General features: G+C 51.6%; 1 protein-coding gene across 3 annotated transcripts; it reads right to left on the bottom strand.

Annotated features, from left to right (window-relative positions):
* Window positions 1-654: 654 nt before the first annotated feature.
* Window positions 655-16,982, bottom strand: Slc17a9 (solute carrier family 17 member 9). 3 transcript variants are annotated; one of them, XM_032904950.1, is made up of 13 exons: window positions 16,812-16,982; window positions 10,459-10,656; window positions 9,946-10,085; window positions 8,623-8,722; window positions 6,639-6,769; window positions 5,892-5,988; window positions 5,572-5,668; window positions 4,900-4,987; window positions 3,964-3,998; window positions 3,123-3,238; window positions 2,453-2,508; window positions 2,292-2,321; window positions 655-1,744 (listed from the first exon to the last, which is right to left on the bottom strand). In XM_032904950.1, exons 1-13 carry the CDS (start codon window positions 16,901-16,903, stop codon window positions 1,581-1,583), a joined length of 1,344 nt encoding a protein of 447 aa, XP_032760841.1. In that variant the 5' UTR covers window positions 16,904-16,982; the 3' UTR covers window positions 655-1,580. The 3 variants fall into 3 exon arrangements, with proteins under 3 accessions (XP_032760841.1, XP_032760843.1, XP_032760842.1); XM_032904952.1 differs by having other exon boundaries at window positions 10,529-10,656; window positions 16,812-16,938; XM_032904951.1 differs by lacking the exon at window positions 3,964-3,998.
* Window positions 16,983-18,386: the final 1,404 nt, after the last annotated feature.

Here is an 18,386-nt window from a genome sequence, read left to right as displayed (position 1 = left end):
ACCTGTAAATAACTCCAATTAAACTCATTGGTAAACTGGACAGTGGTGGCTCATGCCTTTAACCTCCAGCATGTGAGAGGCAGAGTCAGGAGGATCTCTGTGAGGTCAAGGCCATCCTAGTCTACAAAATGAGTTTCCAGAACATTGAAAGCCTGTCTCAAAAAAACCAAAACCATGGACTGGAGAGATGGCTCAGTGGTTAAGAGCACTGACTGCTCTTCCAGAGGTCCTGAGTTCAATTCCCAGCAACCACATGGTGGCTCACAACCATCTGTAATGAGATCTGATGGCCTCTTCTGGTGTGTCTGAAGACAGCTACAGTGTAAATAAATCTTTTTAAAAAATCCAAAACCAAACTCATTGTTTCATCAGGTTAAACTTGGGTAGAACCATTTTTTTTTTCTTTGCTTGGATATTTGTTTAGTTGGTTGGCTGTTTTTGAGAAGGGGATCTCTCTATATAACCCTGGCTGTCTTGAAACTGTGTAAACCAGGCTGGCCTCAAACTCACTTGTCTCCCGAGTGCTAGGATTAATGGTGTGTGTCACTGTGCCTGGCTATGTGGAACCATTTTCTGGTGTGTCGCTGACGATCTAAATAGGGCTGAATAGAATTTTGTTTGTCTCCCCAGGAAAAGTTCATGCAACAAAAGGTATTGAATAAAACAAGTCTTATCTTTAAATAGTTTAATAGTTTTCACTTAAATAAGGCCCTGGCGAGACTCACCATATCTATAAAGAAAATCTAATATGCATCTTGGAGAATTCATTATCAGCTCATGAAATGACCAGCTCCACAGAGAATAAGAGGGGAGGTAGAAAAACAAGGCCAGATGGGTGTGTGTGTGTGTGTGTGTGTGTGTGTGTGTGTGTGTGTGTGTGTGGTGGGGTGTTCCTCCTTGTTCTGGGGTCTGTGATGTCTGGAGTGTCCAGGCAAAGCCTGAGGACTTCCAGGCACCTGCCAGCCCAGGACACATCAGTAGTGCTGAGAGATCCACAGGAATGGGAACCAGGGTCTGCAAAGGCAGGCAAGGACCTCTAGCTTACCGCACGCTGGCCCAGCTGGAGTGGCAGCCTGACTTCGGGAGAGAAGCAGAAACCATGGCTTCTCTGTGGTTTTGAACTGTGGGCCTGTCTTATGGAGACATGGTCTAGTGTCTACGGACTTCTTAGAGTATTGTTACTGGAGAGATGGAGATAGGAAGATGCCCGGAGCAGGTGGGGGTTGGAACTGCCCCCTGAACATCTACCAGCACACAACGCATCCTTAACCCAGAGAAATCTTGTCGGGGAAACAACCCTCATGGACTGAGGCTGTGGAGACCTCCCATCGGCAATGTAGCTTCCGTAACAGCAGCCGTCCCACTGAACCTGAGAGAAGCCAGGACTAGCAAGCATTTGTGGAGTCGTGACGTTCCTCCTGTGTGTACTCAGGCTATCTCTCCAACTCATGTGGATTCCCCAGGAGACGGTGGTCTTGCTGTCTGCTCATACATCCGAGGTGGAGTTCCCAGAGTTTCACCGACAGAGTTGTTGTCTCTAGGCTGCTGACGTCACGTCCTGGGGACTGATCGTCAGGAAGCTAGAGGTCCTCGTGAGTGGGTACCAGGTCCACCCTCTGTGCCTTCCCGAACACCAGAAAGGTGCCCAGTCCCAGGTTGCTGATGATGGCCACCAGGTGGAACACACAGGTCCAGGAGCCAGTGGTCTCGATCAGATAGCCACCTAGACACACGCCTACCACACCTGACAAGAAAGGCGGAGACTGACTGACGGTCCTGGGAAGCCAGCCCCCACACATCAGTGAGTTCAGCAGCAGAGCAGGGCAGAGCCTTGAAGACTCAGGGATAAAATCTGAACTCTGAGCTATGGACCACAGGAGACTCAGACTCAGGGGGCTCTCAGAAGGCAGAGTCCTCAGAGGTCACTCCAAATCACGTATCAATGGTGTCTTCACTCCACATCCCACCCAAGGGGAGCAAAGCAGGAGGTAGAGGATGAGCCAGGTACTCAGTGGAGGGACCAGATGGTACCCTAACCTACAGGACTAACTGTCACATGAAGTCAGTCAGGGGAGAATGGCTCGTGAGTCCCCCACCATCAACCAAGTCAAGTGGCACCTCGGCTGGCATATCTGAGATTGCCCTGGGCCATCTTGGGCCCTACCTTGACTTTGAGACCCCCATGAGATGAGTGACATGGGATGACCCCCATTTCGCTCCACTCTAAATTCATTTACCAGTTGACCCAAACCAAAAGACAAGAGAACCTCTAACCTGGAGCCAGCCCTTACCTGCCAAGGCCCCTGCAGTGTTGGCTACACCTGTGAACAGGAAAGTGGGGGGGGAGAGATACCATGAGGAGACCCACTGCTGCTCCTACAGCCTCCCCTCCCCCATAACCCACTGTCAAAGGCAAGGCAGGAGATAAAGCAGGGATAAGCAAGTGGCTTACCAAACAGGAAACCAGCACAGGATGGGGCCAGGTCCTGAATGTTGACTGAAATACCACTGTGAGAAACAGGAAGGAAGGCAGGTGAGTGTCCTTAGGCCTGGCCACCTCTACTTAGCCCGAAGTTGTTACTGGAGCATAAGAGATGGTTGTAAATCACTAGAAGACACCCCGGCCAGCCCCTGCCCCTACCTGCCAGGTGCCCTAGGCCTGGTGGCACCCTATGCTCCATGCTTCCGCTCTCCCACCCTCTTGTTGATACAACCCTAGAAGCTGCTCCTGAGAATGTACACAAGGCCAGGGAAGCATGCGGTAGGGCTCGAATGTGAGCAGTTTCCCGTTTGTTAATTTGGAACAGCTTTGAAGAGGGTTCCTAATGCACCCCAGAGACGCTTGAGGTTGCCATTGCTCAAAATGAGAGAAAAGGTGCAGAAAGAAGGGAACAGACTACGGAGGGACATCAAGCCTGGTGTTTGTGTTCAGTCTTCCTCCCAGCCCTCCTCCCAGTATTGGGGGGGGGGGTCCTTGTTTTCCTGACTGACCCTTGCTTGGTACCCAGATCTGCTCACTGTGACAGACTATTGGGAGCTTTCCATAACCCCACCTTCATAGGCCCCTGAACCAGAATGTACTAAAAACTGGCACCCCGTGGGATGAGATTGTGGACTCTTACCTGTGGTTGAAGGTCTGGAAGCCAATGGACGCTGACGCAAAGATCATAGACTTGAGGAAGCTTGTGGTGTGACCCAGACACAGGGCAAAAATGCTTGACAGACCAAGGCCCATGACCTGCAGGACAGGGCTGGTGAGAGGCCAAGGAGCCATGCTGGCCCGTATGTCCCATCTAGGCTTGGACCCATATAAAGAACCCCTAGTGTTCTGAACAAGAGCAGATTGATTCTACCTCAGAACCCCTCCCAGCCCGGAGCTTCCCAACTCTACCTGCCCTGGCACAGAGGAAGAGCAGAGAGTGTCTTCAGAACTCTGAGGACGTTCTCGGGTCAGCCAATATGGACCCCAGAGCATCTTCCAATGGCCACCTACAGCAGCCGCTTTCTGGGTCCTATTTCAATGGATTGACGTCTGATGCTTTGATATCCTACAGACTTTCGAAACTGAGCTGACTCTGCCAACGCCTAGGAGCAGGTACTGGTTCTGGGGGCCGTGAGACCTGGCTGTAGCCTTCCCAGTGTATATTTCTAGAACCAGCCTGGTTCTAGAAATCAGGGGATTGGAGTACACAACCCTCAGGTCCCAGGAGGCAAAACAAAGTAGGGAGTCTCTGCTGTGTGGCTGTCTGTCTCAAGATGTAAGGTCTCTGCTACTACTCCAGGGTCGTGCCTGCCTGCCTGCTGCCTGCTGCAATGTTCTCCATTATTGGAGTCTTGGACCCCAAGCCTCTAGAACTGGAAGCGCTAAACAAATTCTTTCTTCTGTAAGTTGCTTTTCTCACAATACCTTATCACAGCAATAGGAAAAGAAAATGAGACAGGGGATTCAAACGGTTTTCCTACCTGCATGAACTTACGCACCGTGATGACTCTGTAACCTGAGCAGGGAGACAGACCCAGGATGAGTTCCCAACAGCTCATTCAGGTCCTCAATAGAGTCTCGCCCACCCAGTCACAGAAGAGTAAATGGGGTGTCCAGGGCAGCGCTCCAGAGCTCAAGACAGGAGGTTCCCTATCATAAATTGCACCCTCGGGCTGGAGAGATGGCTCAGCGGTTAAGAGCGCTGACTGCTCTCCCAGAGGTCCTGAGTTCAATTCTCGGCAACCACATGGTGGCTCACAACCATCTATAATGGGATCTGATGCCCTCTTCTGGTGTGTCTGAAGACAGCGACAGTGTACTTATACATACATAAAATAAATAAATTGCACCCTCTTGTGTACAGTATGTGTGTCAGAGGGTTTCCTGTGGTACAGTCTGGGTAGAAATATGGAAGGGCAGTCCCATGGGCCATTGCAAAAGTGCCAGCTATCAGGTAAGCCCAGTCCTGTTTCTTTTTCGTTTCTTCAAGTTTTCTGATCTTGTGCAATGAACGTGTGCCTCTTTCTGTTGAGGAACACCTGTATCCTGAGAAGGAGCACACACGTGTGTGTGTGTTCTACACCTGAGGAGTCTGTAAGGACATTGCTTCACGGGGCAGCAGTGTGGCCCCTGGAGCTCTGGAAGATTCGAGAGCAAATCTGGGTACCTGTGACATGTGACACGGACACTTTTTGTTCCCCAGAGAGGTCCGGGATTCTGTTCACTGGGATCTTCTTGCTTTCCCCAACTTTACCCATTAAAGGCCCCAGGCTGCATCCATTCCTTGGGCTGACTCTAAAGGATGGTCTGTGTGTCACAGGGAGGTGGCCTTTCCCCAGTGACATAACTGTACTGCGAGAGGGGAGTGAGGTTCTCGAGACTGTGGCTTACCCAGGACAGTTTACCCCAGCGCTTACCCTGACTGATGAGGCGGTCAGAGATGAACCCGCTGAACAAACTGGCAGGAATTGCCAGCAACCAGGGTACCACATTGAAGACCCAGCCCTGCAGGAAGAGGTGCAGCCTCAAAGGTGGCCAGGGTGGCACCTAGCCTCTAGATGACACCCAGGCAGGAGGATCACTCCAGGTCCATCACCAGGTTGGTTGAGCTCTGTCCACCCACTGGCTGGGCCTAAGAGCAGAGGGTCCTCGAAGAACAGGCCCTAACCAACTCATTATCAGCCTCCTGGGCAAGAACTGAGCCCACTAATGGCTAACTCTTGAAGCCGTATCCTCCACATGTTCCCCTTATCGTGACAGGGTTGGAGCCAAGCCCGTCTGCCTGGGGCATGCACAGCCCAAGGACTCCAGTATTCACAGGTATCCCTTGCATGTGGCATCAGCAGATCAGCTGGCCAGCCCTAAAGAGAGGGGGTTCTCTCAGGCAGCAGGTCAAAGCCTTTGGGCTGAGGTAGCTACAGCTCTCACAGTGTATCATTGTCTGTTCCCAAATGGACTGGCATATCCAGGCCGGAAGCCCATAGGATGATGGAGTGGTCAAACCAAGGATGCAACCACCCACCCAGGAGTCTTTATAGCCCAAGCTTAGTCCTCTTACCCTGTAAGGGCCCAGGCAACATGACACCCACCTTGGAGTGGGGGAAGGTCTCCTTGAAGAAGGTAGGTAGCCAGGAGAGTAGAATGAAGAAAGAGCAAGCTGAGGACAGCTGTGAGCAGATTACCGCCCTGTGTGGGACACCAGGATCAGGGCTGTAACCAGCTGCCAGTCCCTCTGACAACGATTCTATGTGGGACCCGCTCCTTCCCCCCCCCCCAGGGCACCAAGACCCTATGCTCTGAAACTTGGGGCATTTGCTGGAGTGTCAGGACTGGGTCCTGCCAAGCCCATGGCTGCCACACCCCATGTTCCCATCCTCACCCACACTCTGCCTGGCTGAATCTAGCTCACCAGACAGAGGCTTCCCGGAAGAGTTGTCTCCAGGGCACTTTGGAGGGCCTGGTCACAGGTAGGCCTTGTGCCAGGACACCCAGGGCCAGGACAAGATCTAAGGGAACAAACAGTTTCAAAGGGATAGCTCAGGACAAGGTATATGATGCTGTCCCTAACACAGCAGACATTTAGGAGCTGCTAGGGCAGAGGGGTCGGGGTGCATCTTACTAAACCCTTGGGAGTGCCTTTCGGGTGGCAATACTCGTGAGAGTCAAATTCTGTGTCTAACCTATGCCTGTGCCTGGAGTCCCTTAGAAGCCCCTTCTTGCTACCTGAAGACTCAGCCTCGCCCCATCACCTGCCTTTACCTGCTAGACTCCCTGTGTCAGCTTCAGCCCCAGTGGAACAGAATGCTAGGCTGGGGCAGGCGGGAGACTCAGCTCTTGGGTTCTCAGAGCTAGTTAACCAGGCAGTGTGGACTCCTCAGAATAATACCTTCAATACGGAGTCTACCTCACCTGAGGTTCCAGCCCCTCTCGTTTGTAACAGCGGGCCAGCTACACCCGGCTTGGGAGGTGGGCTGTAAGAAGTCGTCACCATCCCTGCGGGGTTGAGACCAAGCTATACCTGAGTGGAAACGTTTCTTTGATCTGCTGTTGGCGCCCTGTTGGGTGAGTAGATGTTTATTCACTCTCCCCAGAAAAAGTTTATGCCACCGATGTTTGAAGCAGGAGGCAGAGGGACTGGCCACAGGGCTGCAGTTACCTTTCTCATCCAGCAGGTACTTGTACACGTAGTACACCCAGAGCAGGGTGAGGCCGCCTGAGAAGTAGAAGACACTTTGCCAGCCACACCGGTCCAGGAGCACAGACCCTATGCCCCCAGTCACCAGAGTCCTGGGAGACACAGAGAAGTGCTGTAGTGACCTTGGTTGCTATCGTAAAATGAGTCAAGCTCCCACGGAGAGAAGCTGCTCAGATGCTCTCCGTCTGGAGGATTTTTGCTCTTCAGGGAGACTGGGGTTGGGGGAAAGGGAATCTGGGAAGAGCTGAGGAGATTCAGCATGAGAACAGCTGCTGAGTTTTTCATTTCTCCCTTCTAGAACTTCAGACTGGCCTGCAATTTGCATGTGGATGCTGGCGTGGCGTGGCGGCGCGTGGGGGGCAGGGAGGAGGAAATGATCACAGGGTAGCTTAGGAAACCCTGAAATAAAAGCATTCCTTCTTTCGTTTTTTTTTTTCCCCTCCATATAATACAGAGGATACTATTAATTCCAGTAAAGCTTCTAATGTGCAAACACAGAGATGCCTACAGCAGGCCCCACAATCTTCGCCTTGGCTCCAGGGTACTGTGGTCCTCCTAGATGCAATGCAAGGCACCTGTGCCTCACCCACACACCATTCTGTGCACCCATCCAAGCAAGAAAGAGAACACTGGGCTCCGGTGTGAGGCTGAGCTGTCTTTCTTCTTCCTGAGCACCCCAGGCATGGCACCCAGGGCTGGACCTACCCTTGGCTGGGGTGCTTTCTCTCCCACTCTTCCTGGCCATGTATAGAACCCTATCTGCTGTGCCAGGCACCAGAAGTGGGAGTGAAGATATATACCGAGCTCTTGTGCAGAATTTGAGCCCCATTGTTTCTTTGACATCCACACTTCACGGTGCGAGCAGTGTTTTCAGTGTTAGGTCAGGACACCCTAACTGGAAGAGTTAGCCTCTTCTGTGGGCGTTCTGGGGAAGAGAGACTCCCTCTCTCTTCCCCAGAGAGTCCTAGTCCTGAATGTATCAGGAAGTCCCTTTAACCTTCCAGGAGCCCACCAGTGAGTGCACTTCCTCTATGCATAGGGATGTTTTGCAGAGGGTGGGGCAGTCTCTGGCTCCCCTAGGACAGATGAAAGAGAAAAGATAAAGCTCACCCACCCAGTCCACGCGCAGAAACCCTATCTTATAGCACCCAGAAAGGCAAACACACGATGATTGTTAGCTTTTACTGACAGCTCAGGGAGACTTAGAATCACCATGGAAACACACCTCTGGGAGTATCTATAAAGATTTTTCCAGAAAGGTTAAATTGAGGAGAAAGAGAAAGAACTATCCTGAGTGTTAGCAGCACCAAACCATGGGCTGGGTTCCTGGGCTGAATAAAAAGGAGAAAGTGAGCTGGTGTGGTGGCACAAACCTTTAATCCCAACACTCAGCAGAAAGAGGCAGGGGCCTTTGTGAGTTTCTTCTTCTTCTCCTTGTCCCCCTTTCCCCTCCTCCCCCTTCTCTCCCCCTCCTTTTTCTATTCCTCCTTTTCCTTCTCCTTCTCTTTCTCCTTCCTTCTCCTCTTCCTTTTCTTCCTCCTTCTCCTCTTCTGCTTTTCCTCCTTCTCTTCTTCCTCTTCTTCTGAGACAGGGTTTCTCTTTGTAGCCCTGGCTGTCCTGGAACTCACTCACCTGGAACCAAGCTGGCCTCGAACTAACAGAGATCATCCTGCCTCTGCCTACCACCGAATGCTGGACCAAAGGTGTGCGCCATCACCGCCTGACAAATCCTTTCTCCTTAATCTGTTTCTTGTCCTTGTTTTGTCACAGCAACAACAGTAGAGAAAACATTTTCACAAACGCAGTAGACTTGAGGAACAGGGACCAGCCTTTGGAACCTAGCACTAGCCTACGCCTCTACTTGGACCATCACTGCTGGACTTGAAGGATGGACCTTGGGAGCTCAGGTAAAAGCTTCCTGAATGCCAAGGATGTGGAGACTTACCCGACCTGGGAGCCAGCACCCACGGTGCTGTAAGTAAAGGATCTCTCGCTCTCCTGCACTCTCTGGGACAGCAGACTGGTCAGGGCTGGAAAGTAGACACCTACAACAAACAGAGATTGCTGTCACAGAGTATCCAGTGACAGCCAGTGAGGGATAAGACACTACTTGGGTTTGGGCTATAAATTCAGAGGACATCTATGTCTCCTTTCTGTTACCTCCCTGGGCTGTAAGGAATCAGCAGGATGGGCTTTTGGCAATATTTGGGTAAGGAACCAAACTAATTTAGGATGAGAGTTATACATGGAGATGTAAAACATCCCTGAGCACTCTGCTTTAAAGCAAAACGGCTCTACCCTCAGACAAAGTATCCTGCATCCAGACTGTTGTGCATGCACACATAAACACACATACCCCACATCAGCTCTCTGGAGGCACTTGACAACCCTCCTACTAGCACATTTATGTGGATACACAGAGACAGTAGCTTCTCAGGTATGCTCTGGAACCCCGAGACACTCACATATGTGAGCCATACACTTCTATATGTTTGCCATGTACATACATGAAACATGTGTGCCTTTCTGGGAAAGTTCCTCTACCTATTCTTTTTACACACTTTCCTCCCGGGAGGAGTTCCTTTGGTTCCTGGGCAGCTTGAAAGCTTAGAAACATCTGGGCACACATCTTCAATCCTAGCACTTGGGAGGCAGAGGCAGGCAGATTTCTGAGTTTGAAGCCAGCTCGGTCTACAGAGTGAGTTCCAGGCCAGTCAGGGCTGCACATAGTGAGACTCTGTCTCGAAGCAAACAAACAGGCTTGAGTATTCTTTCCATTCTAGAGGGTTTTAAACCTCAGTCTGAAGAGACTCTTGAGAGATCCCTTCAGAGTGTGACAATAGGAACCTACAGCCCCCTTGTTGTTACCACTCTCAGTGGGGAGGCAGGAATCATCAGCCTGACTCCCTTGTGGAACTTCCTATCACCGTGTCAATGAGTGGGGCTCTTCAGAAGGCAGCTCTTGTTCCTCGAGAGCATGGGACCTGGGCTTCCCGAGAGGCCAAAACCCCACCACCCTATGACTTCATCATCTCCTCTTTGCCTACAAATAACACAGATATGGCAAGGCACCCCTCTCCCCCCAAATCCCCACCCTGAGTGAGTTGTCATTCAAATAAATGTCTTAGATGTATAGAACGAACTTTTTTTGAGCAAAGGGTAGCAGCGGGTGTGCAGGCGTGCACGTTTGCACGTTGCTCTGACCACCCTTCCTAGTGAGAAGGTCAAAAGGCAACATCGGAGGCAGAAAGATGAAGACGGCTCTTACCTTGGAGCAGACCGGTGAGTATTCGAGAGAATGTCACGAAGGCCAGGTGGCCGCTGCCGAGGTGGGCAAGCAGTGGTGTGGTGACAGTGATGAAGCCCCAGGCAGAGGCTGACAGCAAGATGACCTTCTCACCTCCAATGCTGGAGGAGACACAGGGAGAGACAGAATGTGGGGGTGGCTGTTTGAGAGGGCTGAGCAGCAGCATCATGAGCCGCTGCACAGAGAGCTGTGGTAAACACTGCAGTGACCTGCCCTGTAGACGGGCCCAGAGCTCACTATGTTATACAGGACTGAGTCTGGCCTGTCTGCTTCATGTTTTCTTTATGTGCCATCTCAGGGCTGCCACCCCCAACCTCCTCTCCCCAAAGGCTAAGCCTCTCTCCAAATATTTGTTGAACCCCTCCCCTATCTGCCCCTCCTCTCCTGTGTGCAAGGGCGGGACTGACCATACTGTGTCAGGTGATGGTAATGTTCCCCCTCAAGCCTGAGCAATGGGGATAGGGGGTTGGTTACCGATCCCCAAGGTGGCCGCCCACCACCTGAGTCAGGCAGTAGCCCCAGAAGAAGCTGCTGAGCACGATACCAGCCTCCTTCTTGTTCCAGCCGAAGTCCTGGCTCATGGCAACGGTACAGACAGGCATGGTGACACGCGTGCAGTACAGCAAGCAGGTGCCCAGGAGCAACATCCCCGTCCATAGCTGGCATTCAGGCCTGTGAGACACAGAGAGAGGGTCAGGACCTGGGGAGGCCCACAGAGAGCTTTAATCACTTAGATACCTTCCTAAGGGCAGGAGAATGTAGTCACTAAAACAGTAAGGGTGGGGATTTTGGCAGCTTAATGAACTTTTGAAAGCACTGGATCTGATGACTTCTAGAACACAAGGCCAATACTAAACACAGGGGCTGAGAAGGGCACAAGAGCCCTCAGAACATGGGGCAGGTTAAATATATGGCAGCCCATTCAGAGGGCTCAGAGCCTGGGCCCAAGCCTCTGGATGCCAGGATTACACCAGGATCTCAAATAGAGGACCAAACACAAGCATTGCATACATTCTCCTGTTTCTTGTGGACTATGGAGATACAGGAAGGGATCTAGAGGCAGCAGTTAGTTCACAACCTGCAGGGCAATGTGCTAGGCAGGGAAACCCAAGCTCAGGGGAGCAGAAGTCTCCCAAGCAGGTACAGTGAGTACTCGAAGGTCCTCAGGAAAGGTCTTGAGATTTCCCATGGTGGGGGTCAGTTAGGAGAGGATATAGAACTTCTTTGGGAGAATTTTCTATGAAGGAATTCGGGCTGGGCAAGGTTGCTGGGCAGCTAGATCCCCACACAGGACTGCAACTTGAGTGGGATTTGGTGTACGGCTGACAGTGGAGAGGCAGAGTCTCAGAGGGGAAGGAGCAGACCCCGGCATGGCTTCCAACTAAGAAAGGAAGAGGGAGGTATGTGGCCCAGGGCCAGGTTCATGCTTCCTGAGACGAGCTTTGAGGATAATAACTTCCTAGTATACTCAAGGTTACATGGTAGAGTGGGCTTAGCTGGACGGAAGCAATGTATTCTCGCTCTTTCTCTCTCCCTTTCTGTTGCCACCCACTCCCCCATCTTACTGTTCAGACCAAAATAATGGAGCCTAAGTGACCTCAGAGTCAAAGCAAACCCCTGCCTAAGCCTTCTGATTGCTAGGACTATAGATGTGAGCTACTCTAGCTTTCTTCTTCTTCCTCCTCTCCTCCTTACCTCCTCCTTTCCTCCTCCTCACTTCCTCCTCACCTCCTCCTCTCCTCCTCTTCCTCTTCCCCTTCCTCCTCTCCTCCTCTTCCCCTACCCCCTCCTCCTCCTCTTCCTCCTCTTCCTTCTACCTCTTCTCCTCCTTCTTCTTTTCTACTCCTCCTCTCCTTGTTGTTTGAGACAGGGTCTCTCTATTTTGTCCTGGTTGTCCTGGAGCTCATGGTGTCAACCAGGCTGGACTCAAACTCACAGAAATCCTCCTGCCTCTACCTCTTGAGTGCTAGGATTATAGACATACGTTACGAGAGCTTCTTAAACATTCAGGTTTTGGATTAACATTCACCTAGAGAGTTCAACTGACAACAGGGATCTGACAGTGAAGCAGGAAACCTGGTATGGCCTCCAGACAGACCAGCCTCATCTGTCCTGGCTCAAACAGCAATTTTAGAAGAGACGGTGATTTTGGACATGAAGGTCTGGATACTATTGGTGAGTTTGATCACATATGCTTAGACCTAAGGCCCACATTACTTCCTTCACCTGAGCCGGCAAAGACCCTAGCCCTCTACTAGGGAGAAAGATGTTTCCTCTTTCTTTCTTTTTCTTTCTTTCTTTCTTTCTTTCTTTCTTTCTTTCTTTCTTTCTTTCTTTCTTTCTTTCTTTCTTTCTTTCTTTCCAGTGCTGGGAATCAGACCTAAGATCTCATTCTTGCTAGGCCAGTACTCAGTCAGTCATTGAGCCATGTCTCTGGTGGGAGTAGGTTGGAGACTTGTTCTCTTGTCTGGTCACTTGGCAAGCAGATTCTCTTTTGTAAAAGCTCATTGTTTGAGTGCCTGATGTAGTGTGTGTGGGGCAAACCTGGCCTGATTTTTGGCACAGTAGGATAGTGGAGAATGGCTCTTGGCTCATGAGACCCTTCTCGTAGACACCCTGTACAACAAATATCAACATGGCCACCATACACAGCACTGGCCAGTCGGTCATCAGCCACCAGAGTGTCCACTTTGACTCATGGATGGGGGTGAGCAGTGAGCAGACCATCCAGGTAGAGCAGCAGTGGAGAGTATGGTTGGGTGTGTCTGCAGGGATTCTGCATAACTACCGTCACAATGAGTCTACAAGAAACCTACAGTTTAGATTTGTGATATAAAATGGGTTTGAGCCCAGTAATACAGATGGGGGCTTCTGGAGAGGTGGGTGTTCAATACAGGTCTAAGCCAGGAGAAACAGGTCTGAGACAGGAGGAGGAGGGCAGGTTTGATGGAGGATGTCCTCTCTGGGAGGGGGCAGGCAGAAGAGTAGTATGACTAGACAGAAATCCTTTGGAAGTGGACAGGTGATATTGGCTCCCCGTCTACGTAGGCACAGACTGAGCAGGGGAAGAGACAAAATAGCAGAGAGCCAGCTAGAGTATAAGGCTTGGGGGACCCAAGGCTGCAGCTGGGATGGGTCCCAGAGTTACAGGCAAATAGGAGCAGAGTCAAAAGTGAGGGCCAGGAGGCAGAAAGAGCAGCTAGGTCAAAACAAATGCACAGAGGAGACGTTGAGCCACAAGCCAGGAGCTCAAATTGGCTTCCTGTTTCTAACTGGTCTTCTCCAGGCAGCTAACTGGGCTGAGCAATCAATCATAGGTGCACCTCAGGAAGAACGGCATGCTGGGGGGATCTCTGCTGCTTTAGTCCATAAAGGAATAAAATCTACCTTGTTAAAGATACCTTTAGATTATGTGGCTTTTAGTGGGTGAGTTAATGTTGCTTTTGTGTGCCTGCTGGGATCCTTGTGCCTCCCAGTCAGGTGAAACAAGGCAGCTGTGCTGTCCTCACCTAGGGGTAGGCTCCGCAGGTGGGACTTCAGGGCAGTCAGGGTACCTGTGTTTAGCAGGGGAGTAAAGTGGCATGAGCCTCGAAGGACACTAGTCAGGACAGAGGAGGGTGACAGTGAGACAGGTGAGGTAGGCTCCAGAGGGCATTACCCTCCCCTCCCCCAAAAGATGTGTGGGTTCCTGAGGGCCAGCAGCAGTCCCCAGACTATGGTGCCAAGCACCTTCCTGTCAGGACAGGGGAGGTAGGAAAGCTCTAAGGGCTGCTCTGGTAATGGGCATCCTGGTTCCACTGTGTGGCAAGTAACCTCTGAACCCCATAGTCAGGAGGGAATCTCCTGAGTGGGTCCAAGAAGGGCCGAGCCCTCTGACACTTATCTGGGGACCTCAGGCACTGGGGAGGGCAGCAAACTGTGAGTTTACCCAGTATGAAGTCAACCAGTTCCCTGCTGGTAGAGGGGAAGACTTAGAGCTCAGCTACTCTCAGGCTGGTATCCTGAGATACTGGCTGGAGATGACAGTCAGGGGTAGTCTAGCAGGCAGGAAGGGATTATGTCTGACAAGATTCTACATGGATAAAGTGGGTCTGAAGCTTATTAATCAGGGAAACTGCCAGCAAGTTGGTTCGAATGGGGTTTCCTCTCCATTAGCTGGAGTCCTCCCCTCCTATCTCCTTGGTTTGACAGAACTCTTCCCGGCAAGAGCCCAGCACACAACGAACCCCTCCCCCATTCTGCTTTCATTTCTTGTCAGGGCATTGTCCTGAGCCAACATTGCCATTGGATTACTGAGAACACAGGGTGACTGACTGGTCAGGCATTTAAGCTGCCCTTAAGGGTACCCTGATTGCCCTGACAAGCTGCCCCACCTGCAGAGCCTACCCCTAGGTGAGGACAGCACAGCTCCCTTGTTTCACCTGACTGGGAGGCACAAGGATCCCAGCAGGCACACAAGAGCAACACTAACTCACCCACTAAAAGTCACATAATCCAAAGGTATCTTTAACAAGGTAGATTTTATTCCTTTATGGGACTAAAGCAGCCAAAAGCCACGATGTTCAAGAGGGAGCCACTTGGCACGCCGCTCTTCCCGAGGAGAACCTATGACTGCCCAGCCCTGTTAACTGCCTAGAGAAGACCAGTTAGAAACAGGAAGCCAGCTAGACCCACACCGTCCAGATAACAGTTGTCTCTAGCTTTCTGGTAGCCATGGGAAGTCAGGGGAAAACTAGGCAACCAGTGCCCCAACTGAAGGAGTAGGAGGGGGCTTAGCCAGGTGCTATTTGAATGAAAATGAGACCAGGACAGCTCCTAGGTATAGTTGAGGAGACCCGCTTCATCATAGTTGTGTGAGAGTGCAGCTACAGGCATCTGGAAGAGTCCAGACTGAACATGGTCAGCAGAAGAGAATGGGCCATGAGGTTTTAAAGGAAAGAGAAGCTGGGTCGGGAGGAGAGGATCAAAGCTCAGGGGCTGGAGAGGCTTGGAGTAGGGGAGGTGGTGAGAAGAGAAACCAGGGCTCAGTAAGTTACAGGTACTCGGACGCTAGTGTGGGCCAGTGTCCCCTTTGATATGCTAATAGGCACCTCAACAGCCTTCTGCTTCATCCCCACACCCTGGAGGCAAGAAATGGGCCTTGTCCCTCAGCTGGGTGGATGGTACCAGCCAGGCTAATGAAGGTACATCCTCAGTGCTTGCCGGTGACACCAAACATGACCATCCTCCTGGAGGGGCCCTACCGGGCCAGCTTCCCTGACTGGTTAGAACCTCATGTCCAAGAGCCCTCCATCTTGATGAAAGATCTTTGGGCTAAGACTGTCTGAAAAGCTCCGCTTGTCCACCCGGAGCCAGAGCTCAGGCTGGATCTCTTCAGCAAGCATACTTCCTCACAGACTTGTGCAGCTTTAGCTTCCTGTTAGAAGGCCTGTGCAGAGTATCCGGGCTGAGAAAACAGGTGATCACATGGCCCTTGGTTCAGAGGGGAAATGTGCTGGCAACAGTAGCCAGGGGGCCAGAGTATACTCTGTTACTGTATCTCTCTAACTCAGCCTCCACCAACCACCCCAACGTTCAAATTTTGTTGAAGAGAATACTGCCTTCCAAACAGGAGGTGGTCTGGTCGTGGGTGGTGGGCTCCTAAAGTCTGGTGTTCCCTGAACTCCCATGCCCTGTGCCTACTAACAACACTTATTGCTGTTACTATTACCCCCGAGTGAGTTGTGAATGGCCTTGACCCTGAAAAATTCCCCAGAATTCTCAGCTACCACTTCTGACAAAGGTGATTGGAGACACTACACAGGAGAAACAGTAAAAACAAGGGCCAGGCAGAGCCGTTAAATTGTAACCTACAGCAAAATTGGCAGAACAGTTTATAGTTCTAAGAAAGCCCTGGGTGGTGCCTCCAAGGGCCAGGTGAAGCACAGGCCTTGGGGATAAACATCGGGTAGAGAGGGAGGTGGTAAGCCAGAGAGGGAAAGAGAGCTAGTGAGGGCAGGCACAAAGTGCTCCTCATCTGGCAGAGTCTGACCCTACTGTAACTGTCACCAGCGAGGCTATGATCTAGTTCTGTGCCTCCCCATGATCTGCTGTGTCTTCATCTGGTCTAGGTCCAGTAGTGGTACTATCTTAAGGTCCGCCTTACACTTCCTGCCAATAGATCCAGGGCTCTTGCCCTAGGTGACTGGGAGCTACCAAGGCTTGACTCTGGGCCTGAAGACCATAGGAACCAGGGCAGGTGTGAGCTCTTTTAGGCTCCCATTTGAACCCTCTCACAGTGGTCTTATAGTCAGACGCCACCTTTGCTCCTGGTTTCTGTGGGGCCGCTTGCTGGGAGAGTAGTGGAAATAGTGGGAACAGAATGTGAATGACGATGGGTAATTGCTGTTTTCCTCCCTAGTTTAGAAGACTTGTGAACTCAGGACCTGCCTGTGACTTGGAGCTGCTGCATAGATCCCTATGGTGTGAGCATCTGTCCAGTCCAGTGCTCCAACCGAGCCTCACAGACATTACCCTGCCTCCTAGACCTCAGAATCACTGGCAAGGAAAAGGGCAAAGAAGCCATTTGCCCGGTTTTGGCATTTGATTGGAAATGGGAGAAGGGTCCCTTTAGTGGGTCGAGCATCTGTGCCCTCCCTTTACTTGGGGGCTAGGGCTGCCCAGGGAGGGGGCATGCCAGGAGTGAAGGTGGCAGGCTGCAGAAAGGCTGGGAGGCAGCCGCTAGAGTCTGGTGTTCCCTGAACTCAGGTCTTATGAGGTAGCACCTGTGCTCCCTTCCTAAATGTAAATGTCCTCCTTGCCCCGGCCTCACCCACACCCCAATTCACCTGGACCACCGTTTGTCCTCTGCTGCCGCAGAAGGGGTCTTGCGGGTCTCCTCTGGGATTGGCTGCATCAGGCTAGAGCGCTGGGATGGCATGGGCACCGTTGTGCACCGTGCCCTCCCACCTCAGACCTAGGACAACCCACAGGGCAGCACCGCCCAAGTCCACGTGTCAGTCCCAGTGCTTCCGTCTAGCTCTCCCAGGACGAGTTGCCCCCGGAATTGAGTCCCCGCCCCACTGATGTCCCGGGAGGCAGGGCCAGGGACCTTTAAGCAGCCAGAGGCTTACCACTGGGACTTCCTGCTGGGGAAGAGAAATCCCTGGGGAATTGTGGCCCCAGACCCGCCTGAAATGACAGGAAAGTGAGCAGTGTCTATGAGTGTCTCTGTGGCGCTCTCTCTCTCTCTCGCTCTCTCTCTCTGGGGTGTGTGTGTGTGTGTGTGTGTATTTCGGTGGCTGGGAGTGACAGAAGTGCTCACAGGGTTGTGTTCTAGTCTAGTAAAGATTAGGGATCAATGGGTAACAAAATGCAAAGATAGTAAAACTTTGAGGCAATTTTAAAAATGGATCTCTTGGAGCAGAGCTGGGCTGGTGAGAGAACTATAACACAGGCACAAAGGGCATCAAAGGTGGTCATTGACCTTGAAATCCTAGGCAAAGGTGTTCTGAGAACTGACCAAAAGGCTAGGATCTAGGGTGGGTCTCAGCTTCACTTCAGGAAGGCTTCTGAGGCTCCTTCCTCATACTGCCTCATCGCTCCTCTATTCTGTTATTCTAAACAAATGCCTCCCCCACACAGCTGCAGGCCAACTGGGACACACCCACTAAAGGCTTCTCATGGCACTTAGAATCTCATCTCCACCCTCCACAGAATGCCTTCTGAACCTTCAACTGCCTAACAGGTCTTCCTGATCATACATTTGTATTAAAAGAATTATTAGGACCTGAAGCTAGGGTATAGTTCATTTGTTAAGCATGTGCTCAGTGTGTGTGAGGCCCTGGACTCAATTCCCAGTTCTGGAAAAAACAACCTGGACCTAACAGTGAGGTCAGTCTTCCATCCACATCACTTGTCCTGTAGGACACATACTTGATGGCAGAGAAAGGCTTGCCTCCCTAGTGACCCAGGGACTGCTCATAAGTATATGGTACTGAAAATCACGATAATGTGAAGCTTTTCAGAGACGGCCTATGAAAGACCCAGAACCACACAGCAGGAAATCTTCAGTGTTTCTTCCTGAGTGGGTGGACAAGGGCAGAAAAGGATCTTACCTTAAGTAGGTTGGGTGGAGGAGGAACCCTCGAGACACACGAGGTCAGCAGGAGCAGACCACACAAGATGTTGGGTACACATCTTAGGCCAGAGCCTCACAGCAGGGTGGATCAATACACCACCAGAGTTGAAAAGGTTGTGGTCAGGGAATGGGGACACTCCTCCCCGGTCTCCCAGTCACTAGAGCAGAAGGAATGGGCACAGCCCCACAGAGCTGCCTGACTGAAACAGGAGCACATATGGGTGGGAGGTAACCACCACCAGCTGTTGGCAGTAGCTGGGGTGGGCATTCTCTAGGCTTCTGG

Source organism: Rattus rattus, chromosome 5 (genome assembly GCF_011064425.1).
Source record: "Rattus rattus isolate New Zealand chromosome 5, Rrattus_CSIRO_v1, whole genome shotgun sequence".
NCBI lineage: Eukaryota > Metazoa > Chordata > Mammalia > Rodentia > Muridae > Rattus > Rattus rattus.
This window is presented reverse-complemented; position numbering and strand designations above follow the sequence as displayed.